The 27,481-nt window shown below is 42.2% G+C and overlaps 1 protein-coding gene across 1 annotated transcript; it reads right to left on the bottom strand.

The window, feature by feature from the left end:
- Positions 1 to 26,748, bottom strand: LOC128576847 (succinyl-CoA:3-ketoacid coenzyme A transferase 1, mitochondrial-like). Its single transcript, XM_053579023.1, has 2 exons — positions 26,709 to 26,748; positions 1 to 1,816 (listed from the first exon to the last, which is right to left on the bottom strand). The coding sequence occupies exons 1-2, from the start codon at positions 26,746 to 26,748 to the stop codon at positions 195 to 197; spliced, it is 1,662 nt and encodes a 553-aa protein (XP_053434998.1). The 3' UTR covers positions 1 to 194.
- Between the last annotated feature and the right edge of the window lie 733 nt (positions 26,749 to 27,481).

Below are 27,481 nucleotides of genomic sequence, written 5' to 3'. Positions count from 1 at the left end.
TGTTTTTCACTAAAATGTCTACCAAGTACTCTTGAGAGAACGAAGTCTATATGGCTGAATAAAGCCTGAAATACTAGAAGCAAACTAATCAAGTACAGCTTGTTAAATATACAGTTATGATGACCGACATCCTTTCACTTAAATTTAATGGGCTTGAAATGAAAAACATGCAGCCTGGGACAAATGTCCACATTTCAGTTGGCAATCTGCTTCATAGGCATGAGTTCTGGTGAAACTGCAAAATCACACCCCTTGCTCCTCTGTATGTCCTCCACTGTCAGGCCTTCCCAGAGCTCAATCAGAGTTAACCCTTTCTTCTTGTCCATGTCGAACACAGCCTTTTCAGTAATAATGCGGTTGACACATTCCTTTCCAGTCAGTGGTAATGTACATTTCTCCATGATTTTATGTGCATTTCTCTTTGCAGAATGCTCCATGGTGACAACCACTTTGGTTTTGGCACTGGACACTAAATCCATAGCACCACCCATTCCTTTCACCATCTTCCCAGGAATCATCCAGTTAGCCAGGTCACCATATTTGGAAACCTGCATTGCTCCTAGCATTATGAGATTGATATGTCCCCCTCTAATCATTGCAAATGATTCATTGCTGGAGAAAAAAGAGAGTCCTGGAAGAATAGTAACTGTTTCCTTTCCTGCATTAATTAGATCTGTATCAGCTTCATGTTGTAGTGGATATGGACCCAAACCCAGGACTCCATTTTCACTTAGAAGATGAACAGTCATATCTGGGCTAACAAAATTGCTGGCCAGAAGAGGGATTCCTATGCCCAAATTAGCATACATGCCATCCTCAAACTCAAGAGCTGCCTGCTTGATGATTCGTTCCCTTACATCATCTCCAGGCTTCCCAGATTTGGCTTTTCCATCTCCATCTTTCCGGATTGATAAACGCTCAATTCTTTTCTCATATGTTTCTCCCTTTATAAGGCAATGTACATAAATCTGAGGAATATGAATATCTTCTGGAGCAAATGTGCCAATATCCACAATTTCTTCAACCTCTACCACTGTTACTTTGGCAGCTTTGCAATTCCTTGCACTTTTCCTGAAAATCACATTTCCTGCTCGGTCTGCCTTCCAGGCTTTCACCAAAGCAAAATCCCCTGTAATCGCTTCTTCCAGTATAAAGTGCTGGCCATTGAACTCCCTCACCTCTCTTGGCTTACTGGCAATGGCAACGCTGCCGTCTTTGTTGTATTTGATGGGTGCTCCCTCTTCTTGTACTAGGGTCCCACACCCTGTGGTGGTGTAAAATGCAGTAACTCCAGCCCCGCCTGCACGAATCCTCTCTGCAAGTGTGCCCTGAGGTGTCAGCTCTACTCCTAATTCACCAGCTAAGTACGGTCGTTCAAATTCCGCATTTTCTCCCACGTAGGAAGAGATCATACGTTTTATATGCTTGGATTGAAGTAAAAGGTCCAAGCCAAAGTTATCAACCCCAGCATTGTTGCTAACTGCAGTTAGTCCTTTTACTCCAGTCTTTAGTAAAGCTCCTATAAGATTCTCTGGAATTCCACACAGACCAAAACCACCAACCAGAATCCTTCCACCATCGGAGATGTCTTTTACAGCTTCCACTGCATCTGTATAAAATTTTGTATGGCAATGAGTACTAGTAGAAAAGTAGCAAACACATCCCTGGGACCAGGCGACCCTGGAGCCGCGGGCGGAGGTGAAGAGCCGCAGCCCTGAGGAGAGGAATTTGAAGGCGGGAAACTTCGGGGCCGGGCGGGCTGAGAGCCTGTCTGAGCTTGTCCGGGTGCCAGGCGGCCATGTCGCCAGAAAGGGCACTAAAGAAATTTCATGGCAGAATGAAACTCACATTTCAACTTAACATTTTTTTCTTTTTTTTTATTTTTATTAAATCATAACTGTATACATTGATATGATCATGGGGCATCATACACTAGCTTCATAGACCATTTGACACATTTTTACCACAATGGTTAATATAGCCTTTCCGGTGTTATCTCAGTTACTGTGCCAAAACATTTACATTCTACATTTACCAAGTTTCGCAAATACCCCTGTAAGATGCACAACAGGTGTGATCCCACCGATCCCACTCCCTCTACCCACCACCAGCCCTCCCTTTCCCACTTCCCCCTATTGTTAGGTTGTAACTGGGTTATAGCTTTCATGTGAGAGCCCCAAATTAGTTCCATAGTAGGGCTGAGTACATTGGGTAATTTTTCTTCCATTCTTGAGATACTTTACTAAGAAGACTATGTTCCAGCTCCATCCACGTAAACATGAAAGAGGTAAAGTCTCCATCTTTCTTTAAGGCTGCATAGTATTCCATGGTGTACATATACCAAAATTTATTAATCCATTCGTGGATGGATGGGCACTTGGGCTTTTTCCATGACTTAGCAATTATGAATTGGGCTGCAACAAACATTCTGGTACAAATATCTTTGTTATGTTGTGATTTTTGGTCTTCTGGGTATATGCCCAGCAGAGTGATTACAGGATGGAATGGCAGATCTATTTTTAGATCTCTGAGTGTTCTCCATATATCTTTCCAAAAGGAATGTATTAATTTGCATTTCCACCAGCAGTGCAGAAGTGTTCCCTTTTCTCCGCATCCACGCCAACATCTCTGGTCTTGAGATTTTGTGATATAGGCTAGTCTCAGTGGAGTTACATGATATCTCAAAGTAGTTTTGATTTGCATTTCTCTCATGATTAAAGATGACGAGCATTTTTTCATATGTCTGAAGGCCGGGCGCCTGTCTTCTTCAGAGAAGTTTCTCTTCAAATCCCTTGCCCAGCCTGCGATGGGATCCCTTGTTTTTTTCTTGCTCATGCGTTTGAGTTGTCTGTGGACTCTGGTTACTAAACCTTTGTCAGAGATATACCCAGCAAATATCTTCTCCCATTCTGAGGGCTGTTTGCTTGCTTTACTTACAGTGTTCTTAGCTGTGCAGAAGCTTTTTAGTTTGATCAAGTCCCAGTAGTGTATTTTTGAAGCTGCTTCAATTACCTGGGGGGTTCTCCTCATGAAATACTCACCCAGACCAATTTCTTCAAGGGTTTTCCCTGCATTCTCCTCTAGTATTTTGATAGTTTCATGTCTTAAGTTTAAATCTTTAATCCAATGAGAGTCTATCTTAGTTAATGGTGAAAGGTGTGGGTCCAATTTCAGTCTTCTGCAGGTTGCCAGCCAGTTCACCCAGCACCACTTGTTAAATAGGGAATCTTTTCCCCACTGAATGTTTTTAATTGGCTTGTCAAAAATCAAATAGCGGTAAGTAGCTGGATTTATCTTTTGGTTCTCTATTCTGTTCCAGATATCTAATTCTCTGTTTTTGTGCCAATACAATGCTGTTTTGATCACTATCGATTTGGAGTAAAGTCTGAGTTCTGGTAGTGTGACTCGTCCTGTTTTGTTTTTATTTCTGAGTAATGTCTTGGCTATTCGAGGTTTTTTCTCATTCCATATAAAAGGAAGTATTGTTTTTTCAAGATCTTTAAAATATGACAGTGGAATTTTAATAGGGAGTGTGTGGAAATCATATATTGCTTTGGGTAGTATGGACATTTTGACAATGTTGATTCTTCCCAGCCATGAGCATGGTATGTTTTTCCATTTGTTAACATTTTCAGCTATTTCTTTTTTTAGAGTTTCATAGTTCCCTTTATAGAGATCTTTCACGTCTTTTGTTAGGTAAATTCCCAAATATTTCATCTTCTTTGGCACTACTGTGAATGGGATAGAGTCCTTAACTGCTTTTTCAATTTGACTGTTGTTGGTGTATATAAAGGCTACCGATTTATGAATGTTGATTTTGTAACCTGAGACGCTGCTGTATTCCTTGATCACTTCTAGGAGTTTTGTAGTAGAGTCCTTAGTGTTTTCCAGATACACAATCATATCATCTGTGAAGAGCGAAAGTTTGATCTCTTCTGACCCTATATGGATACCCTTGATCGCCTTTTCTTCCCTAATTGCGGTGGCTAAAACTTCCATTACAATGTTGAAAAGCAATGGAGACAATGATCAGCCTTGTCTGGTTCCTGATCTGAGTGGAAATGATTCCAATTTAACTCCATTCAATATGATATTGGCTGTGGGTTTGCTGTAGATGGCCTCTATCAGTTTAAGAAAAGTCCCTTCTAGACCAATTTTCTTGAGTGTTTTGATCATGAAGGGATGCTGGATATTATCAAAAGCTTTTTCTGCATCAATTGAGAGAATCATATGTTCTTTGTTTTTTAATTTGTTTATGTGCTGAATTACATTTATAGATTTACGTATATTGAACCAGCCTTGAGACCCTGGGATAAAACCAACTTGGTCATGATGTATAATTTGTTTGATGTGTTGCTGGATTCTGTTTGTTACGATCTTGTTGAATATTTTTGCATCTATATTCACTAGTGATATTGGTCTATAATTTTCTTTTCTTGTTGGGTCTTTTCCTGGTTTGGGGATCAGGGTGATGTTTGCTTCATAGAACGTGTTGGGTAGTCTTCCTTCTTTTTCCACCTTTTCGAACAGGTTGAGTAATATAGGTACTAATTCCTCTTTAAAGGTTTGGTAGAATTCTGACGTGAAACCATCTGGTCCCGGGCTTTTTTTTTAGGGAGGTTTTGTATAGTTGATGCTATTTCTGAACTTGATATAGGTCTGTTCAACATTTTCACTTGATTCTGGTTAAGTCTTGGAAGGTGGTGTGTTTCCAAGTATCGGTCAATTTCCTTCAGATTTTCATATTTCTGAGAATAAAGTTTCTTGTAATATTCATTAAGGACTTTTTGGATTTCTGAGGACTCTGTTGTTATTTCATCTTTGTTGTTTCTGATTGATGATATTAGAGATTTTACTCTTTTTTTTCTGAGAAGGTTGGCCAGAGGTTTATCTGTTTTATTGACCTTTTCAAAAAAACAAGCTTTTTGATTTATTGATCTGTTGTATTATTCATTTTCAATTTCATTTAATTCTGCTCTAATTTTGGATATTTCTTTTCTTCTACTGGGTTTGAGGTTGGAATGTTCTTCCTTTTCCAGTTGCTTGAGATGTCACATTAAGTTGTTAACTTCCTCTCTTTCCGTTCTCTTGAGGAAGACTTGCAGTGCTATAAATTTCCTTCTTGGAGCTGCTTTTGCGGTGTCCCAGAGGTTCTGATAGTTTGTGTCTTCATTGTCGTTTTGTTCCAAAACATTGGCAATTTCTTTCTTAATCTCATCTCTCACCCAGCTATCATTCAGCATAAGGTTATTTAACTTCCATGTTTTTGTATGAGTATGCAGATTCCTGTTGTTACTCAATTCAAGTTCTTTTCCATGATGGTCCGAGAAGATGCATGGAATAATTTCTATTCCTTTAAATATACTGAGGTTATACTTGTGACCTAAAATGTGCTCAATTTCGGAGTAAGTTCCGCGGGCTGATGAGAAGTATGTGTATTCAGTTTTGTTGTCATGAAATGTTCTGTAGATGTCTGCTAAATCTAAATATTGGATGGTGAGGTTTAAATCTAAGATCTCTTTGCTCAGCTTCTTGCTGGAGGATCGATCCGACACTGCCAAAGGAGTGTTGAAAACTCCGACGATTATGGAGCTGGAGGAAAACAAGTTGCTCATGTCTGTTAGAGTTTCTCTTGTAAATTGAGGTGCATTCTGGTTGGGTGCATAGATATTAATAATTGAGATCTCATCATGTTGAGTATTACCTTTAACAAATATGAAGTGACCATTCTTGTCCTTCCCTACTTTTGATGGTTTAAAGCCTACTGTATCTGCAAATAAAATTGTAACACCTGCTTTTTTCTGATTACCATTTGCCTGAAATATGGATGACCATCCTTTCACCCTGAGTCTGTATTTGTCTTTTAAGTTAAGATGTGACTCTTGCATGCAACAAATATCTGGCTTGAGTTTTTGTATCCAGTCAGCTAACCTATGCCTCTTTAGAGGACAGTTTTAGCCATTCACATTGATGGAGAGTATTGATAAGTCTGGTGGAATTTTGGGTATCGAGTTTCTCAAAGGTCCAGTGAACATTTTTAATCCTTTTGCCAGTGTGGAAGTTAGAGTTTGATCCGAAGTTTCTGAGTGAGTTTACTTTTGTGTTATAGGATTGGGTTGGTCATTGTGGAGGATAGGTCTGAGAATATCCTGAAGAGCTGGTTTACTTATGGCAAATTTTTTCAACATATGAATGTCATTGAAGTATTTAATTTCTCCATCATAAATGAAACTCAGTTTAGCTGGATACAACATCCTGGGTTGAAAGTTATTTTGCTTTAGGAGATTAAAAGTTGATGACCAGCCTCTTCTGGCTTGAAAAGTTTCAGCAGAGAGATCTGCAGTTATTCTAATATTCTTACGTTTGTACGTAATAGTTTTCTTTTGCTGGACTGCTTTGAGAATCTTCTTTTTCATGTTAACTTTAATGAAGCTAATTATGATATGTCTGGGGGATGACTTATTGGGGTTGAATCGTGCTGGGGTTCTGAAGCTGTCTGCTATCTGAATTTCAGATTCTCTAGGCATGTCTGGAAAATTTTCTTTCATAATTTCATGCAGAAGGGACTCTGTGCCCTTGGAGGCCACTTCATCATTCTCAGAAATCCCTATAATTCTTATATTGCTTTTTTTTTGAATTATCTGAGAGCTCTCTGAGTGAGTGATCCGTTTTTGCTCTCCATTTCTCTTCCTGTTTGAGAGATTGGGAGCGTTTGAAGACTTTATCTTCAATGTCAGAAATCCTTTCTTCTGCTTGCTCCGTTCTGTTGCTGAGGGATTCTACTGTATTTTTCATATCTTTGAGGGCTGTAAATTCTTGCTTCAGAGTGTCTAAGTCTTTGGTGGTTTTGTCTTACGTTCGTTAAATTCTTGAAACAACTTTTGAGTTTCTCCTCGAATTCCTAATTCCATTTTATTAATCTTGTCTGCAATCCAAACTCTTGATTTCGATTTCTGACATCTCAGCCAGTTGTTTATGAATGGGATCTTCAATCACATCTGCCATCTTTTCTTGGGGGGGGTTGATCTATTCTGGTTATTCATGTTACGAGTGTTTTTCTGCTGATTCCACTCCATGGTTATTTTACTCCCTTTGATTTTTCCCCTGGGGCTTTATCAAGGGCCCATACAGTGTTGTGGCCTGAGAAACTGGGGCTCTGTCTTGTGTGGTGGAGCTAAGTGGTTCTGTCTTGTTTTCAGCTGGTTTCTGTTCCATCCTATTGCAACGTATACTCTGGCTTGAAGTCTCAGCTGTGTGGAAAAATCAGCAATTAAGTCACCCCACCCGCCCACCTCTGGCCCCATTTGGAAAAGGAGAATCAAACCTTCCTAAAACCGCACACCCAGGGCACCGCCTGAAAAGTCCTCAGTCTATTAGCCCAGTTCAAAAGGTCCGAATCAACTGTCTCAATCGGCACCTGTCTCAGGTGGGAGAGTTCAAGAGGTCTCTGGGAACTGGATCACAGGGGCCTGGTGACTGCTCTGACATGGCTCATCTCAGTGCAGCGTGGAGTCAGGAGGAGCCACCCAGCAAACAGAGCAGTCTGGGAAGTTTGACGTCTTCTTCCCCACTTTGCCCCTCCGTCGGACCCAGTCACTGATATCTCTGCAGATGGCTAACCCAGTTGCCTGCAGTGAACAGACACTCCAGGGGTTTGCCCCTGCCTGAATCGCAAATAAGTCTGCCAGGCCCCCCCAGACTGCTGCTATTTAGCAGGAGGAGATGGGGCCTGACATCTTTGAGTGCTTGATGTAGGTGATGGGAAGGAGGTGTTCACTCAGGCTTAGCCCCGTCCCTGATGGGTGCTGTTAACAGAACAGAACAGACAACTTTGCGGGGTTCTGTCTCTGTTCCTGCCGAAATCGCCACAGAAGACGGGCTGTTCTGAGTTCAAACGTCTTTGCTGCTGGAGGTTTGTGTCCTCTTTGCTGCTGAAGGTTTGCGTCCGATCACGTCTCTGGGTCGGCCCCACCCTGGAAGCTTCCCGTGTTTGTGAGCAGTGTCAGGAAATCCCCCGCTCAACGGTGGCCTCCTCTGGTTGTCCAGGGAGACAGGGGGTGTGGCCTCAGAATATCCAGAAGTGAGCCATTCTGCCGTTAAAGAAAAAACGGCTGTTGCTCTGCCTCCAGGGAACTGCCACTCTGTTGTGGGCACTCAGCCGACCCTTTTCTCCTCTGTCTCGCGCCCCAGAGTCAGCACTGAGCAGCTGCAGTTTATGCTGGGTCCACACCCCTCGAGAGATCCCCCAAGAATCCGAACTCTTGGGGGACAGGACCCCAGACCCCTAGTGGGAGTGGGGGGGAAGCTAGAGTTTCATTCAGTTTTATGCCCGGCAGTACTGTTGCCCCCCGGGGAGGGCTGCTGCACCGCACCACAGGGAAGTGCCACCAAGGCTTGATTTCCCCTCAGCAGAGTGCCCTCTCTTCCCTCACGTGTCTCAGAGTCAGCGCTGACCTGACGCAGCTCGGGCACTGTGCACTCCCCTCAAGAAATCACCCAAGGATCTGAACTCCTGGGGGATAGGCCTCCAGACCCCGAGTGAGATTAGGGGCTCTCAGTGGGGAAGCTAGAGTTTTATTCAGTTTTGTGCCAGGCCATAATGTTCCTCGGGGAGGGTTGCTGCACCACACCACAGGGAAGTGCCGCCAAGGCGTGACTCCCCCTCAGTCTGGTGCCCTCTCCTCACTCGCGTGTCTCAGAGTCAGTGCTGACCAATCGTGGCTCGGGCACTGTGCGCTCCCCTCGAGAAATCACCCAAGGATCCGAACTCCTGGGGGACAGGCCCCCAGACCCCGAGTGAGAGTGGGGGGAAAGCTAGAGTTTCATTCAGTTTTATGCCTGGCTGTACTGATGCACGGGGAGGGCTGCTGCACCGCACCACAGGGAAGTGCCGCCGAGGCATGACTCTCCCTCAGCCCGGTGCCCTCTCCTCACTCGCGTGCCTCACAGTCAATGCTGACCAGTCGCAACTTGGGGACTGTCCACTCCCCTTGAGAAATCACTCAAGAATCCGAACTCCTGGGGGACAGGCCTCCAGACCTCAGTGGGCAGGAGGGGAGTGTTGGGGATTCAGGGTTGCCAGCAAAGGATTTTTAAAGTTTTATTCAGTTTTATGCCCAGCAGGAGAACGCCACCCACGGCACCCCAGTAGGGGAGGTAGGTCCAGTTTTTAGAAGGTCTCTCCCGTGGAGTGTAGTGTGAGGGCCTTTAATTTCTGCCCGTTTGTTTAATTGTGGGGCTCTTGAGCCGGTCTCATGGGGGAGGGGGACCCCCGTCCGCTTGGTGGTGGATTTTGTACCTTTTGTTTGCATCCTTGTGATCAAAGCTTGCCTCAGCGGTGTTGATGTGTGTTCTTCAAACTTCTCTCTTGATATGGCTCAAGTCCACCAGGATACTTACTAAATTCCTGTCCCTTAACTCTCCTTCTGGACGGAAGCCTCTGTTGAAAGCTGGCTTCAGTCCGCCATCTTGTCTCCATGTCCCCTCAACTTAACATTTAAGAGACTGGGATCTCTGGAGAGAGAAGTCCAAACTTCAGCAAATTTGCCAATTGATCAGAGCAGCAAGGAGCTCTAGCTGGTACCAGAAGCACCAGTTAGAAAGTCGCTACCAGTTAAGGTCGAACTCTTCTCAGCAGTCCCGTTGTAGTCACCATTTGTTGACCCAAGTAAATGACTGAGGCAGTATGTCTCAATTAATAGGGATTAATCCAAATTTGAGGATGCACCTGAGAAAAACACAAACTACAGACAAGCTGTGACTATTTTTTGCTTTGTTTTGTTTTGTCAAGGGGAAATTGGAAGCTTTAACATTTTAAAAGAATACAGAAAGAAAAATGTGGGAGGAGTTGATGAGGCAAAATTGTTATATTCGTGTGAGGCTCAATAAATTTATATTTTACATAAAATGAGAAGAATGATATATAATAGCCCAACAGGGTTTTATTCCCTCTGTGTAATGGTAAGCCAATATATCAAGACAGCAGGGGTGATGGCCTAGAAAGACATGAATATATTACAGGTACTCTGAGGAGATAAGACTAATCTCTCAAATTCATCTCCCAAATAATTTGTGAGAAAATATATTTAAAGATAGTTTGGTGGTCAAAGGTCTAGGGAATTTGGTCTGATGATTGGTCATGGATAAACCGACAGCGTTGGGAATTAAAGATTAACTTCTTAGTTCGGCGATTTCCTTGGTATGGGGGTCTTGAAGCTTATAGGTCTATTTCCATACATTTCCATGGGCCTAGTTGGGGTTGGTGACTCTACCCAAAATACAAAATCTGCAAATACTTCACAGATCAATCTTTGGATTTATAATAGTAATGTTATATAGACAAGTATTTGGGGTTTATGATATTGAAGAGATGTTATCTATGAAGTACAGTTCCTTGTGCTGTACAATGACAATGTTATCAATAGAAGTAGTGGGAGAAGTCACAAATCTTGTACCTATCAAGGAGGACTATGCCATTATTCAGTAACCAGTTCCAGCAGTAAAGAAGTTAGGAAAGAAGGACTGGTTAACTTCCGGCTGTATCTATTGTGTGGATGAGGGAAACTCCCTTTTACCTGAAAGCCTGATGAAATATCAACTCACAATTAGGAACATGAAAGAAGAAGAGGTCTATTTACTGTGCACCTACGGAGAATAACAGAACAATTGCACTTCTTCTGGAATGAGTTTGCAAATCGAATTTTCAGACCTTGAATATTCAGTGGTTTTGGGATGAAATGTTCAGTGTAATATCTGTTGACTCCATTTGTTCTAGAGTTGTATTTAAGTCCAAAGTTTCATTGTTTAATTACTACTTGGTAGATATCTCCAATTCTGTCATTGGAGTGTTGAATATCCTACATATTATGGTGTTGCTGTTTATTATTTTGTATAGACCAAGTAGAATTTGCTTTATAAATATGGGAGTGCGTAACTTTGTTGCACAAATATTTAGGATATATACACCTCCTTGATGAATTATTCTCTGAACCAGAATACAATAACCATCTTTATTTTTCTTTCCTTTCATTGCTTTATTATTTATTTATTTTTTGAGACAGAGTCTCATTTTGTCACCCTAGGTAGAGTGCCATGTCATCATAGCTAACAGCAACCTCAAAATCTCTGACTTAAGCGATTCTCTTGCCTCAGTCTCCCAAGTAGCTGGGACTACAGGTGCCCACCACAATGCCCAACTATTTTTAGAGATGAGGTCTCACACTGCCTCAGGCTAGTCTCAAACCTGTGAACTCGGGAAATCCACCTGCCTCAGCCTCCTAAAGTGCTAGGATTACAGGAGTGAGCCACTGCACCCAACCCCTACTTTTGTTGCTTTAAAGTCAATGATGCTTGTGAGATTTGCAATTCCCAGTTTCTTTTGGCTTCCATTTGCACAAACTATTGTTTCCCAACTCCTCCTTCTGAGTTTTGATGTGTCCTTAGGGGTTACATATGTTTCCTGAAGACACCATATACTTGGCTTACATTTTTCTACCCAATCAGCCAGCACGTGTCTCTTCAGTGGTGAGTTCAAGCCATTCACATTTACTGAGTAAATTGAAAAATAGCGTCAACTTCTGCTTGTCATGTTGTGTGGGATTCTGTTGCTTTGTTTTCCTACATGGGTCATTGTGGTTTCAAATGAAACCACAATGTTAGGTAGGTAGTAATACTTTGTTGAGAGTCTACTGTGTTAATCTGTGTATGGTATATATCTGAATACTTCCTGCAGGGAATTTGTAGTAGTGACATATTTCTTCAACGTTTGCTTGTCAGAGAAAGATGTGATTTCTCCACTAAATATGAAACTTAGTTTTCCAGGGTATAGAACCCCGGGTTCTTAGTTCTGTTTGAGAAGAGTAACTGCAGGTAGAATGGGAACTGAAGATCCCATTCTTGGCAGTGGAGGGCACCCTTCAAAAAAGGGAAAATTAAAAATAAGCTGAATGAGTCAGAACAAAGAAAAGTCAGCTAGTTTACCTTTAAGCTAACCATTGCTAAATTTATCATCTGAACAAGTTTCTCACCTTTGCTGAAACTCTGGCCTATTGGGGATACAGCTTAAACCAATACCCTGCTGAGTCTGTGAAGACTCTGAGGAAGATAATAGTCATAAAAGAGATTATGACAAGACTTGGAATAGATACAACTTCTAGGTCATTTCCTGCCCATTAAACAGACAAAGAAGATACCCATTGTGAAGATTTGCATTTGGCTGGGGCAGAGACCAAGGGAACAGCTCCAGCCCTGAGATATGGGCAGGAGGGCTTAATATCCCTTATTGCAGAAGAAAATCCTCTGTGGTGGTGATAAGAGGAAAATGCCCCTCTCCCACCAATTCCTCAGGGGAGATTAATGCCAGTGGCATTTTACTACAGTGAACTAGCAGAGTTTAACACCTCCTTAGGAATCTCTGTGTGTGACTTCAGACAGTAGGCTTCCCCCACACAAAGCTCAAGTTTTAGATTCCTCAAAACTGCTCAAATCCTTAAAGTGAATAATAATAACAATAGGAGCTGATCTGCTCACTCAGGGAAACTGTTGGTGTCTTTTTTTTCCTCCCTTAACTTACTATATGGGTAGATAGATTTCAACAAAAGCTGAGTGGAACAGAAACTCGAGGCCACTCACAGAAGCCCATGAATTGTCCATGGTCCCTTGTTCTCCCCACTTTGAAAATTCTATTCTGTGTCTTGTGTCTCTTTCTTTATCATCACTTTTAACTTTATATTTCTTCAGTTGGTCATGCCAGTTCCATAAGTCTTAGAAGACTCTGCCCCTGGGGCAGGACCATGACAATTAACAATAGTAGTGTATTTCCTTCTGGCCTTTAAGATTTCTTCTGAGTTGTAGCTGGGTTATAGCTTTCATGTGAGAGTCCCAAATTAGTTTCATAGTAGGGCTGTGTACATTGGGTATTTTTTCTTCCATTCTTGGGATACTTTACTAAGAAGAATATGTTCCAGCTCCATCCATGTAAACATGAAAGAGGTAAAGTCTCCATCTTTCTTTAAGGCTGCATAGTATTCCATGGTATATATATACCACAATTTATTAATCCATTCGTGGATCGATGGGCACTTCGGCTTTTTCCATGACTTAGCAATTATGAATTGGGCTGCAATAAACATTCTGGTACAAATATCTTTGTTATGTTGTGATTTTTGGTCTTCTGGGTATATGCCCAGCAGAGGAATTACAGGATTGAATGACAGATCTATTTTTAGATCTCTGAGTGTTCTCCATATATCTTTCCAAATTAACAACAGGGGGAAGTGGGAAAGGGGGGGGTGGGTAGAGGGAGGGGAATCGGTGGGATCACACCTGTGGTGCATATTACAGGGGTATTTGCGAAACTTGGTAAATGTAGAATGTAAATGTTTTGGCACAGTAACTGAGATAACGCCGGAAAGGCTATGTTAACCACTGTGATAAAAATGTGTCAAATGGTTTATGAAGTGAGTGTATGATGCCCCATAATCATATCATTGTATACAGTTATGATTTAATAAAAAAATTAAAAAAAAAAAAGATTTCTTCTGAGAAATCAGCTGTTACCCTGATGAATTTACCCTTGTAGGTCAGAGGCTGCTTAGAGTTGGATGCTTATAGAATTTTTTTGTTTCATTTTGACTTTTGTCAGGTTAGTTGCAATGTATCTAGGAGACGCTTGGCTTGAATTGACTTATTCTGGAGTTTTATACACTTCTGATAGTTGTATGTCTGGGTCTCTCTTGATGCTTGGGAAACTTTCATCTATAATATCTTCATCTAGAGACTATAAGCTCTTGGGACTCTCTTTTTCTTCTTTAGGCATACCTAAAATTGGTATGCTTCTATGCTTTTCACCTTCCCACATCTCTCTAAGAGATTGTTCTGCTTTTGCTCTCTTTCTTTTCAGGTTCTTTAAATGATTGAGTTTGCTTAAGAGTGTTGTCTTCATGGTCTGAGATATTTTCTTCTCCTTGGTTAATTCTGTTGCTGAAATTCACTGTTGTGTTTTGAAACTTCTTAAAGGCCTATTTCAAATATTTAAGCTCCATTATAGTCTTCATAATTTTGTCTGTATCATTGATGACTTTAATTTTGTTAATTTCTTGAATTGATTTTTGTACTTATTTTTGCTGGTGTTCAATTATCTCTTCAATTCTACACATTTTATTTTTAACCCATATTCTGAATTCCATTTTTCTCCTTTTCAACTATTCTGTTTTTAAAAAATTTAGATTCAAAAAAAGTCCTTGCTCCAAAGACCACCCCTGCACTCCTGCATCTGAGCTTCTGCAAAATAAGCTGGCCTGCCTCATTCCCCATTCTGCCCCCTTTAGTCTCTGCAATCTGCTCTTCCTTCATAAACTCCACTTTCCTGCAGGTGGCAAGCAGTCACACCTCTCAGCTGTTCTCTTTCTAGAATCTGATGGGGTGATCTTCCCTCTTTTCTGTGGCCAAAATGGAACTGCCCAGCCTAGTGGACAGAGCACGTGCCTTGAGCTAAAAAAGCACATCTTTTGGGTGACAGCATGATGGCGGCCGAGTAACAGCTTCCCTGCAACTGGGCACAGTGAGGCTGGGGAGATAAGACTCCAGGCATCTCTGGCTGGTGGGATCTGAATATAATTATCCCTTTGAGGATAAAGGGAGTCAGTGAGATACTTCTGGACCCCAAGAGGAGGACAAAAACAGTGGATAACTGGCAAGTTGTTGTGTGTGTTCGATCGGTCTAATACCACTGGCAGCTGTAAGTAAAGCAGCAGTGAGACTGCAAATTGGAAAGGCCTTACCTATGAAATGTTTTGGTGTTTTTGGACTTGGCACTCAGTTGAACTGCCATGGGGAGAGATTGGGCAGGAATGCAGAGAACTTTGGGCATTGTCTAGGGCCCCAGACTGAGCCGCTGGGCCAGATAAAGCTAATAGTGTTTGACTGTGGGCCACAAGGAGCCATTGTGAGAGAACTGCCCCAGCAAGCTCCACCCTCAGGGTCACAGAGCAAGGATCGGGCTGGAGCTACTAACCTAGTGACTGAGCGGCCTAAAGATGAAGACTTAGCTTATAGCCTTAACCCTCAGGGGTAGAGTGAGACCACTTTTGGCACACTGGATAAGTGAATAGCAACTTCAGCAGTGATCCCAGCAACAAGCACTTTCCTGGGAAAGCTTTTGCTTAGCAAAGTTTAGAAGTTTAAAGAGCATTTTAAGAGGGCTGAAGAGAGATTTAGGGTCTCAAACCTGTGGGGTTTAAGAAATCAGCCAAGGCCTCCAGTTGTATTAGCATGGTGAGTAATATCTCATACCCCAGAAGACCACCTGTTACCCAGACAATATTCAACAAGATATGAGACAAGATGGCTGACTGAAGCCAGCTTTCCACAGAGGCTCCAGTCTAGTATGAGAGTTAAAGGACAAAAATTCAGCAAGTAACATGGTGGATTTGAGCTGCACTAAGAGAGAAGTTTGAAGAACGCAAGTCAACCTCGCTGGGGCGAGCTGCGACCACAAGGATACAAACAAAAGGTACAAAATCCATCAACAAGCGGACGGGAGTCCCCTCACCCATGAGAACAGCTCAGAGTGCCCAACAAACAACTGGGCAGAGTTCAAACGTCCTCCCACTACACTCCACGGGAGAGACCCCCTAAAAACTGGACCTACCTCCCCTACTAGGGTGCCACGGCATTCTCCTGCCATGCATAAAACTGTATAAACTGTATATAGTCTCTACCTGGAATTCTGAGCTCCCAGCACTCTCCTTCACTCACATTGAGGTCTGGAGGCCAGTCCCAGACGGCAGAGAGGGGACAAAACTGGAGTGGCAGTTCCCTGAGGCACAGGGCGACAGCCCTCTTTTGGTGGCAATATGGCCAGGCATAAAATTGTGTAAAGCTGTGTGTGTTCTCTGTCTGCGGCCCCTGGCTCACAGCACTCCCTGCACTCCCCTCTGCTCTCGCTCCAAGGTCTGGAGGCCTGTCCTCCAGGGTTCTGGACTCTTGGGCGATTGCTCGAGGGGTGTAGACAGTGCTGGGCTGCAGCCAGTCGGTGCAGACTCTGGGGTGCGGGAGCAGAGAGACGACAATTGGACAGAGAAGAGATACACAGGAGCAGCGGTTGCCTGAGCCATAAAACAGCAGCCCTCTTTTGCTAGCAATACAGCTCACTACCAAATATTCTGAAGACACACCCCCTGTCTCCCTGGGCAACCAGAGACTCTGAGTATAGGATTTGCATGAGGCAACTCAAACTTGCAAACCAGGGAAACTCCCAGGGCGGGGCTGACCCAGAGGTCCGCTTTACTAAACCTAAGACACAGCTGGCCCTCAAGGGATCGTCAGCCTATAGACAATACACGAACAAAGACAAGCTGATTTGGAACTCAATTCAGCTTCTCTTCTGCAGGGGAACCGCAGAGTTGTTCTGTTCTGTTCTGTCAGTAACATTAATCAGGGGCGAGACTGGACCTGAATAAAACCCCCCAACCTTCATCAAGCACCTGAGGTTGTCAGGCCTCACATCCTCCTGATAGAGAGAGGCAGAGCGCAGCAGCCTGGCAGACTTCCCTGTGATTCAGGCAGGTGCAAACTCCTGGACTACTGATTCACTACAGACATCTGGGTCAGCCAACTGCAGGGCTATCAGTGACTGGGTGTGACAGTGGTACAAGGTCGGGAAAGAGGCAGCAACCTTCCCAGATGGATCTATTGGCTGGGTGGCTCCTCCTGACTCCATGCAGCACTGGAGCAAGCCACACCAGAGTAGTCACCAGACCCCTGTGATCCAGTTCCCAGAGACCTCTTAAATTCTCTCACCCGAGACAGGTGCAGACTGAGACGATTGGTTTGGACTTTTTGAATTGAACCAATTGCCTGAGGAAAAATCAGGTGGTACCCTGGGTATACGGTGGTAGGAAAATTTGGTTTTTCTTTTCCAATTGTTTGCCGGTGGGGGGTGGGGTGACTTAATTGCTGATATTTCTCCACAGCTGAGACTTCAATCCAGAATATCTGTTTCACTAGGGTGGAACAGAAACCAGCTGAAAACAAGACAGAACCACTTAGCCTCAGCACACCAGACAGGGCCCCAGTTTCGCAGGCAACAACACTGTACAGGCCCTTGACAAAGCCCCAGGGGAAAAAATCAAAGGGACTAAAACAACCATGGGGCGGAATCAGCAGAAAAACTCGGGTAACATAAATAACCAGAATAGATCAACCCCCCCAAGAAAAGATATGGCACATGTAATTGAAGATCCTATTCAAAAACAGCTGGCTGAGATTTCAGAAATCGAATTCAGAATTTGGATTGCAGACAAAATTCACAAAGTGGAATCAGGAATTCGAGGAGAAATTCAAAAGCTGTCTCAAGAATTTAAAGAATGGAGCAAGCAGAAGAAAAGATTTCTGACATTGAAGATAAAGCGTTTGAACACTCCCAAACTCTCAAAGAGGAAGAGAAATAGAGAGCAAAAATGGATCATTCTCTCCGAGAGCTCTGGGATGACCATCCTTTCACCCTGAGTCTGTATTTGTCTTTTAAGTTAAGATGTGACTCTTGTATGCAACAGATATCTGGCCTGAGTTTTTGTATCCAGTCAGCTAACCTATGCCTCTTTAGAGGACAGTTTAAGCCGTTCACATTAATAGAGAATATTGATAAGTCTGGTGAAGTTTTGGGTATCGAGTTTTTCAAAAGTCCAGTGGGCATTTTTAATCGTTTCGCCAGTGTGGAAATTGGAGTTTGATCAGAAGTTTCTGAGTGAGTTTACTTTTGTGGTATAGGATTGGGTTGGTCATTATGGAGGATATGTCTGAGAATATCCTGAAGAGCTGGTTTTGTTATGGCAAATTTCTTCAACATATGAATGTCATTAAAGTATTTAATTTCTCCATCATAAATGAAACTCAGTTTAGCTGGATACAAGATCTGGGTTTGAAAGTTATTTTGCTTTAGGAGATTAAGTCAGTGACCACCCTCTTCTGGCTTGAAAAGTTTAAGCAGAGACATCTGCAGTCATTCTAATATTCTTCCCTTTGAAGGTAATGGTTTTCTTTCTCCTGGCAGCTTTGAGGATTTTCTCCTTCATATTAACTTTAGTGAAGTTAATTATGATATGCCTGGGGGATGTCTTATTGGGGTTGAGTCGTGCTGGGGTTCTGAAGCTGTCTGCTATCTGAATTTCAGAATCTCTAGGCATGTCTGGAAAATTCTCTTTCATAATTTCATGCAGAAGGGCCTCTGTGCCCAGCGAGGCCACTTCATCTGTTTCCGGAACTCCTATGATTTGGATATTCGCCTTCTTTGAATTATCCCAGAGCTCTCTGAGAGAATGATCCGTTTTTGCTCTCCATTTCTCTTCCTCATTGAGAGTTTGGGAGCATTCAAAGGCTTTATCTTCCATGTCAGAAATCCTTTCTTCTGCTTGCTCCATTCTGTTGCTGAGGGATTCTACTGTATTTTCCATATCTTTGAGGGCTGCAAATTCTTGCTTCAGTGTGTCTACATCTTTGGTGGTTTTGTCTTTAAATTTGTTAAATTCTTGAGACAACTTTTGAATTTCTCCTCGAATTCCTAATTCCACTTTGTTAATCTTGTCTGCAATCCAAATTCTGAATTCAATTTCTGACATCTCAGGCAGTTGTTTATGAATGGGATCTTCAATTACATCTGCCATATCTTTCCTTGGTGGGGGTTGATCTATTCTGGTTATTCATGTTACCAGAGTTTTCCCACTGATTCCACCTCATGGTTGTTTTACTCCCTCTGATTTTTTCCCCTGGGGCTTTGTCAAGGGCCTGTACAGTGTTGTGGCCTGAGAACCTGGGGCCCTGTCTGGTGTGGTGGGGCTAAGTGTTTCTGCCTTGTTTTCAGCTGGTTTCTATTCCACCCTAGTGAAACAGATACTCTGGATTGATCTCTCAGCTGTGGAGAAATATCAGCAATTAAGTCACCTGCCCACCAGCAGCAAAAAATTGGAAAAGTAAAATCAAACCTTCCTACCACCGTGCACACAGGGCACCACCTCATTTGTCCTCAGGTGATTGTTTCAATTCAAAAAGTCCAAATCAATCGTCTCAGTCTGCACCTGTCTCTGGTGAGAGAGTTTAAGAGGTCTCTGGGAACTGGATCACAGAGGTCTGGTGACTACTCTGGTGTGGCTTGCTCCAGTGCTGCGTGGAGTCAGGAGGATCCACCCAGCAAATAGATCCATCTGGGAAGGTTAATGCTTCCTTCCCCATTTTGCACTGCAGTCACACCCAGTCACTTATAGCCCTGCAGTTGGCTGACCCAGTTCCCTGTAGTGTGAATCAGTAGTCCAGGAGTTTGCACCTGCCTGAATCACAAGGAAGTTTGCCAGGCCACTGCACTCTGCCTCTGTCTAGCAGGAGGAGGTGAGGCCTGACAACCTCGGGTGCTTGATGAAGGTTGGGGGGTTTTCACTCAGGTCCAGTCTCGCCCCTGATTAATGTTACTGACAGAATAGAACAGAACAGAACAACTCTGTGGTTCCCCTGCAGAAGAGAAGCTGAATTGAGTTCCAAATCAGCTTGTCTTTGCTCATGTATTGTCTATAGGCTGACGATCCCCTTCGTGCCACGTGCGTCTTAGGTTTAGTAAAGTGGACCACTGGCTCAGCCCCGCCCTGGGAGTTTCCCTGGTTTGCAAGTTGGAGTTGCCTCAGGAAACTCAGAGTCTCTGGTTGCCCAGGGAGACAGGGGGTGTGGCTTCAGAATATTCGGTAGTGAACTGTATTGCTAGCAAAAGAGGGCTGCTCCTTTATGGCTTAGGCAAACGCTGCTCCAGTGTAGCTCCGTTCCGGGCAACCGTCGTCTTTCTGCTCCCATACCCCAGAGTCTGCACTGACCAGCTGCAGCCCAGCACTGTCTACACCCCTCGAGCAATCGCCCAAGTGTCTGGACCCCTGGAGGACAGGCCTCCAGACCTTGGAGCGAGAGCAGAGGGGAGTGCAGGGAACAGTGGGAGCCTGGGGTTGTGGGCAGAGAACACACACAGCTTTACACAGTTTTATGCCTGGCTGTATTGTCACTAAAAGACGTCTGTCGCACTGTTCCTCAGGGAACTGCCACTCCGGTGCGGTCCCCTCTCCTCCGACCACGACTGGCCACCAGACCTCAGTGTGAGTGAAGGGGAGCGCTGGGAGCTCAGAATTCCAGGTAGAGACTATATACAGTTTATACAGTTTTATGCCTGGCAGGAAGACGCCATGGCACCCTAGTAGGGGAGATAGATCCAGTTTTTAGGGTGTCTCTCCCTTGGAGTGTAGTGGGAGGAGGTTTGAACTCTGCCCGATTGTCCGTTGGGCACTCTGAACCATTCTCATGGGGGAGGGGACTCCTGTCCGCTTGTTGATGGATTTTGTACCTTTTGTTTGTATCCTTGTAGTCACAGCTCACCTCAGTGGAGTTGACATGCGTTCTTCAACCTTCTCTCTTAGTGCAGCTCAAATCCACCTGGTTACTTGCTCAATTTTTGTCCTTTAACTCTCCTTCTTGATGGGAGCCTCTGTGGAAAGCTGGCTTGAGTCAGCCATCTTGTCTCCTCCCTTTGATTGTTTTTTCACCTTGACTATTGTTGGTATATACAAAGGCTACAGATTTATGAGTGTTTATTTTGTATCCCGGGAAGTTACCATATTACTTGATCACTTAGAGGAGTTTTGTAGTTGATTCCTGGGGTTTTCCAGATACATAATCATATCGTCTGCAAAGAGTGACAATTTGATCTCCTCTGGTCCTATTTGGATCCCCTTGATTGCCTTCTCTTGCCTGTTTCTGGTGGGTAAGACTTCCATTACAATGATAAAAAGTGGATAGAGGCCATCTACAGCAAACCCACAGCCAATATCATATTGAATGGAGTTAAATTGGAATCATTTCCACTCAGATCAGGAACCAGACAAGGCTGCCCATTGTCTCCATTGCTTTTCAACATTGTAATGGAAGTTTTAGCCACCGCAATTAGGGAAGAAAAGGCGATCAAGGGTATCCATATAGGGTCAGAAGAGATCAAACTTTCGCTCTTCACAGATGATATGATTGTGTATCTGGAAAACACTAAGGACTCTACTACAAAACTCCTAGAAGTGACCAAGGAATACAGCAGCGTCTCAGGTTACAAAATCAACATCCATAAATCGGTAGCCTTTATATACACCAACAACAGTCAAGTTGAACAAGCAGTTAAGGACTCTATCCCATTCACAGTAGTGCCAAAGAAGATGAAATATTTGGGAATTTACCTAACAAAAGACGTGAAAAATCTCTATAAAGAGAACTATGAAACTCTAAGAAAAGAAAGAGCTGAAAATGTTAACAAATGGAAAAACATACCATGATCATGGCTGGGAAGAATCAACATTATCAAAATGTCCATACTACCCAAAGCAATATATAATTTCAACGCACTCCCTATTAAAGCTCCACTGTCATATTTTAAAGACCTTGAAAAAAACATTACTTCGTTTTATACGGAATCAGAAAAAACCTCGAATAGCCAAGACATTACTCAGAAATAAAAACAAAACAGGAGGAATCACACTACCAGACCTCAGACTTTACTACAAATCGATAGTGATCAAAACAGCATGGTATTGGCACAAAAACAGAGAAGTAGATATTTGGAACAGAATAGAGAACCAAGAGATGAATCCAGCTACTTACCGCTATTTGATTTTTGACAAGCCAATTAAAAACATTCAGTGGGGAAAAGATTCCCTATTTAACAAATGGTGCTGGGTGAACTGGCTGGCAACCTGCAGAAGACTGAAATTGGACCCACACCTTTCACCATTAACTAAGATAGACTCTCATTGGATTAAAGATTTAAACTTAAAACATGAAACTATAAAAATACCAGAGGAGAATGCAGGGAAAACCCTTGAAGAAATTGGTCTGAATGAGTATTTCATGAGGAGAACCCCCCCGGGCAATTGAAGCAGCTTCAAAAATACACTACTGGGACTTGATCAAACTAAAAAGCTTCTGCACAGCTAATAACACAGTAAGCAAAGCAAGGAGACAGCCCTCAGAATGGGAGAAGATATTTGCTGGGTATATCTCTGACAAAGGTTTAATAACCAGAATCCACAGAGAACTCAAACGCATGAGCAAGAAAAAAACAAGGGATCCCATCGCAGGCTGGGCAAGGGATTTGAAGAGAAACTTCTCTGAAGAAGACAGGCGCACGGCCTTCAGACATATGAAAAAATGCTCATCATTTTTAATCATCAGAGAAATGCAAATCAAAACTACCTTGAGATATCATCTAACTCCAATGAGACTAGCCTATATCACAAAATCTCAAGACCAGAGATGTTGGCGTGGATGTGGAGAAAAGGGAACACTTCTTCACTGCTGGTAGGAATGCAAATTAATACATTCCTTTTGGAAAGATATATGGAGAACACTCAGAGATCTAAAACTAGATGTGCCATTCAATCCTGTAATTCCTCTGCTGGGCATATGCCCAGAAGACCAAAAATCACAACATAACAAAGATATTTGTACCAGAATGTTTATTGTAGCCCAATTCATAATAGCTAAGTCATGGAAAAAGCCCAAGTGCCCGTCGATCCACGAATGGATTAATAAATTGTGGTATATGTATACCATGGAATACTATGCAGCCTTAAAGAAAGATGGAGACTTTACCTCTTTCATGTTTACATGGATGGAGCTGGAACATATTCTTCTTAGTAAAGTATCTCAAGAATGGAAGAAAAAGTACCCAATGTACTCAGCCCTACTATGAAACTAATTTGGGGCTCTCACATGAAAGCTATAACCCAGCTACAACTTAACAATAGGGGGAAGTGGGAAAGGGGGGATGGGTAGAGGGAGGGGGATCGGTGGGATCACACCTGTGGTGCATCTTACAGGGGTATTTGCGAAACTTGGTAGATGTAGAATGTAAAGGTTTTGGCACAGTAACTGAGATAACGCTGGAAAGGCTATGTTAACCACTGTGATAAAAATGTGTCATATGGTCTGTGAAGCGAGTGTATGATGCCCCATGATCATATCAATGTATACAGTTATGATTTAATAATAAAAAAAAAACAATGATAAAAAGCGCTGGAGACAGTGGCGTCCTTGCCTGGTTCCTGATCTTAGTGGAAATGATTTCACTTTTACTCCATTCACTATGATATTGGCTGTGGGTTTGTTGTAGGTGGCCTCTATCAGTTTAAGAAATGTTCCTTCTATACCTATTTTCTTAAGCGTTCTGATCAAAAAAGAATGCTGGATATTGTTCAAACCTTTTTCTGCACCAATTGAGAGAATCATTCGGTCTTTGTTTTTTAATTTGTTTATGTGATGTATTACATTTATGGATTTACATATATTGAACCATCCTTGGGACCGTGGGTGAAACCCTCCTGGTTGTGGTGTATAATTTGTTTGATTTTGTTTGCTAGGATCTTTTTGAATATTTTTGCATCAGTATTCATTAGAGATCTTGATCTGTAGTTTTATTTTCTTGTTGGGTCTTATCTTGGTTTGGGTATCAGGGTGATATTTGCTTCATAGAATTAGTTGAGAAATATTCCTTCTTCTTCTATGTTTTGGAAAAGATTAAGTAGTATAGGTACTAGTTCCTCTTTAAAGGTCTGGTAGAATTCTGATGTGAAGCCATCTGGTATTGGGCTTTTCTTTTTGGGGAGATTTCTTATAGTTGATTCTATTTCAGAGGTTGTTAAAGGCTTGTTCAACATTTCCACTTCTTTCTGGATAAGTCTGGGAGGGTGACACGTTTCCAAGTATTGGTCTATTTTCTTCAGATTTTCATGCTTCTGAGAGTAGAGTATTATGTAGTATTCATTAAGTATTTGTTGAATTTCTGACAATTCCATTGTTTTTTGGCCTTTATCATTTCTGATTGATGAAATTAGGGATTTTTTTTTTTTTTTTGCCGTTTTTGGCCGGGGCTGGGTTTGAACCCGCCACCTCCAGCGTATGGGGCTGGTGCCCTACTCTTTGAGCCACAAGTGACACCCCAAAATTAGGGCTTTTACTCCTCTACTTCTGGTTAGGTTAGCCAACGGTTTATCTATTTTATTGACCTTTTCAAGAAAACAACTCTTTGCTGGTTGATCTTTTGTATGATTCTTTTGTTTTCAATTTGATTAAGTTCTGCTCTAATTTTAGTTATTTTTTTTCTTCTGCTGGGCTTAGGGTTCAAGGTTCTTCCTTTTCCCGTTGCTTGAGATGACCCATTAAGTTATTGAATTCCTATCTTTCTGTCCTCTTGAGGAAGGCTTACAACACTATAAATTTTCCTCTTAAGACTGCCTTTGCTGTATCCCACAGGTTCTGATAGTTCGTTTCTTCATTATTGTTTTGTTCCAAAAATTTGGTAATTTCCTTCTTACTCTCGTCTATGACTCAGCTATCACTCAGCATGAGGTTATTTGGTTTCCATGTTTTTGTATGTCTGTTGAGATTCCTGTTGTTACTGAGTTCAACTTTTATTCCGTGGTGGTCCGAGAGTATACAATAAATGATGTCTGTTGTTTTAAATTTTCTGAGGTTAGACTTATGGCCTAAGATGTGATCAATTTGGAGGATGATCTGTTGGCTGATGAGAAGAATGTGCATTCGTTTTGATTAGTATGAAATGTTCTATAGATGTCTATTAGATGCAAATGTTGAATGGTTAAGTTTAATTCAAACATTTCTTTGCTTAGCTTCTTTTTGGGGGATCTATCCAACACTGCCAGAGGAGTGTTAAGGTCTCCAACAATTATGGTGCTGGGGGAAATCAAAGTGCTCACGTCAGGTAGAGTTTCTTTTATAAATTGAGGCTCATTGTGGTTGGGTGCATAGATGTTGATAATTGAAATCTCATCATGATGAGTGTTGACCTTAACAAATAAGAAGAGACCATCATTGTCTTCTCTTACTTTGATTGGTTTAAAGCCTGTTATATCTGTGAATATAATTGCAACACCTGCTTTTTTTCTCATTTCCATTTGCCTGAATTATAGATGACCATCCCTTCACCCTGAGTCTATGTTTATTTTTTAAGGGAAAGTGAGATTCTTGAATTTAGCAGATGTCTGGCCTGAGTTTTTGTATTCAGGTAACCTGTGTCTCTTTAGAGGGCAATTTATGCCATTCACATTAATAGAGAGTAATGATAAACTCGACAGAGTTTTGGGTATCGAGTTTCTCAAAAGTCCAATGGACATTTTTAATCCTTTCTCCACTATGGAAGTTAGAATTTGATCAAAAATTTCTGAGTGATTTTAGTTTGCTGGTGGAAGATTGTGTTGTTCATTATGGAGGATAGGTCTGAGAATATCCTGAAGAGCTGGTTTAGTTATGGCAAATTTCTTCAACATGTGAATGTCATTAAAGTATTTAATTTCTCCATCATAGATGAAACTCAGTTTAGTTGGATACAGGATCCTGGGTTGAAAGTTATTTTGTTTAAGGAGATTTAAGGTCAGTGACCACCCTCTTCTAGCTTGAAACGTTTAAGCGGAGAGATCTTCAGTCATTCTAATGTTCTTCCCCTTGTATGTAATGATTTTCTTACATGTTACAGCTTTCCGAATTTTATCCTTCCTATTTACTTTAGCGAAATTAATTATAATGTGTCTATGAGAATTTTTATTTGAGTTGAGTAGTGCTGGTGTTCTGAAACTTTCTGCTATCTGAATTTCAGAATCTCTGGCATGTCTGGAAAGTTCTCTTTAATTATTTCATGAGGAAAAGCATCTGTATCCTGCCGCACCCTCGGCATCATGCCGCAGCGAGGTGGCGCTGTCCACTTTGTAAAACGAAGGAAAGGAGGTCTGTGCTCCTCGGAGCGAAGCCCCCAGCACCCCCAGTGTGCACAGCAATAGAAATGTTGCCTAGCATGCTGTTTTTTGATGCAATCATCTACGGGGTACGGCATACAATTAAGAAACCTTTATGTTCAGTTAAATGCTTGTTTGTTCTGTTAATTCTAAGCATAAACACAGTGGTTTACTGATCCAGATTAAGCACAACAAGAATGGCTGTGTCAGACTCAGTGGCTCCAAGTAAGCCTGGTCAACAGCACGTCCCTACCATAAATGTCAGTGACTTGAGACAATGCAGGCACAGCAAAGAAGATGTTCCAACACGACATGCACTATCACCACCTGCAGTAAAACTTTACTTAGAAAAACATCTTGCTTCACTAATTTTCATATGTAATACAAATCAATAGAGTAGTTTAATGTTTGACAAACAATTAATTATGAATCAAAGTATAATTACTAATAAAAGTAAAAATATATAGAAAATATATATAGAAGTAGTCAAGCATTATACGTAAAAGAATATGTTCAGCTGTTTTTAAAAGAAATTATAAGAAACTGAAAAAAAATTGCAGGGCTAAGAAAAGTCACAAGCCTTGACATTCCTAGATAAGAGGGAGTAACCAGGTGTTACTGATAAACCACCTCCCTCCAGAGAGCAAAACCTTGAAAAGATAAACCACCTCCCTCCGGAGAACAAAACCTTGAAAACATATAATGCATGATAAACCGCATATGCAGACACAAAGATAATTTATAAGCATAAGCAAAATAAAGATTGCATTGTTTGAACCTTGGAAAGAAAATGTATAAATACCAACACATACTCTCAGTAAATTTTGCAGCTGCTTCCTTCATCACATGCTGTGTGGCAGTCTGTCATTTTCCTGCGTCGACCTCTCAACCAACCTGCTCCGTTCTCCCTGATCTCCCTCGGACTGAGGCCCATCGACTCGGCGGTCCGCGGCAGTATCCTTCACAGCAACCTCATCACTTTCAGGTATTATTATAAGGCAAATATTAGACCTCTTCGAATTATCCCCGAGCTCTCTGAGAAAATGATCCGTTTTGGTTCACCTCTTTATTTTCCCTCTTTGAGTGTTTAAAAGTATTCAAAAGCTTTGTCTTCAATACCGGAGATTCTTTCTTTTGCCTGCTCCATTCTGTTACTGAGAATGTTACTGTCCCCCTCACGTATAGAAGAAAAATACAGAAGAATCTGTATTTTTTAGATTTTTGAGGGCTGCAAGTTCTTGGCTTTAATGTGTCAAAATCTTTGGTCATTTTGTCTTTAAGTTTGTTACAGTGCGGCTTTGATACAGGGAGGGAGTGGGGACCTACAGAGTGGGCAGCGGGGCACTCGGTCAGGCAGTCTGGGTGCATAGGTGCTGCTCATGAGCCTCCTCCCTCAGTCTGTTCTGGGGTTAGGGATCTGGTTTATCCAGTTTTGGGGGAAGGGTGGACTGAATTTTCTGAATGGCATGGAAAACGTTAGTTCATTTTTTCTGCCTTGTAAGAGAATGTTCAGAGTCACTGCAGGTTCCCTCTGGAGGAAGTAGCCCCCACTTCTTACTGCTCTCACCCTTGGGTTGAGACAAGAGATCCTCATTTCACTAGTTGCCTGTAGAAATTTCACAAGAGCAAATGAAGAGCAAAAGGAAAAGGGAAAAAGAACCCACAGC

Source organism: Nycticebus coucang, chromosome X, assembly GCF_027406575.1.
Source record: "Nycticebus coucang isolate mNycCou1 chromosome X, mNycCou1.pri, whole genome shotgun sequence".
NCBI lineage: Eukaryota > Metazoa > Chordata > Mammalia > Primates > Lorisidae > Nycticebus > Nycticebus coucang.
Note: the sequence above shows the minus strand (reverse complement) of the source record. Positions and strands in the feature narration are given on the sequence as shown.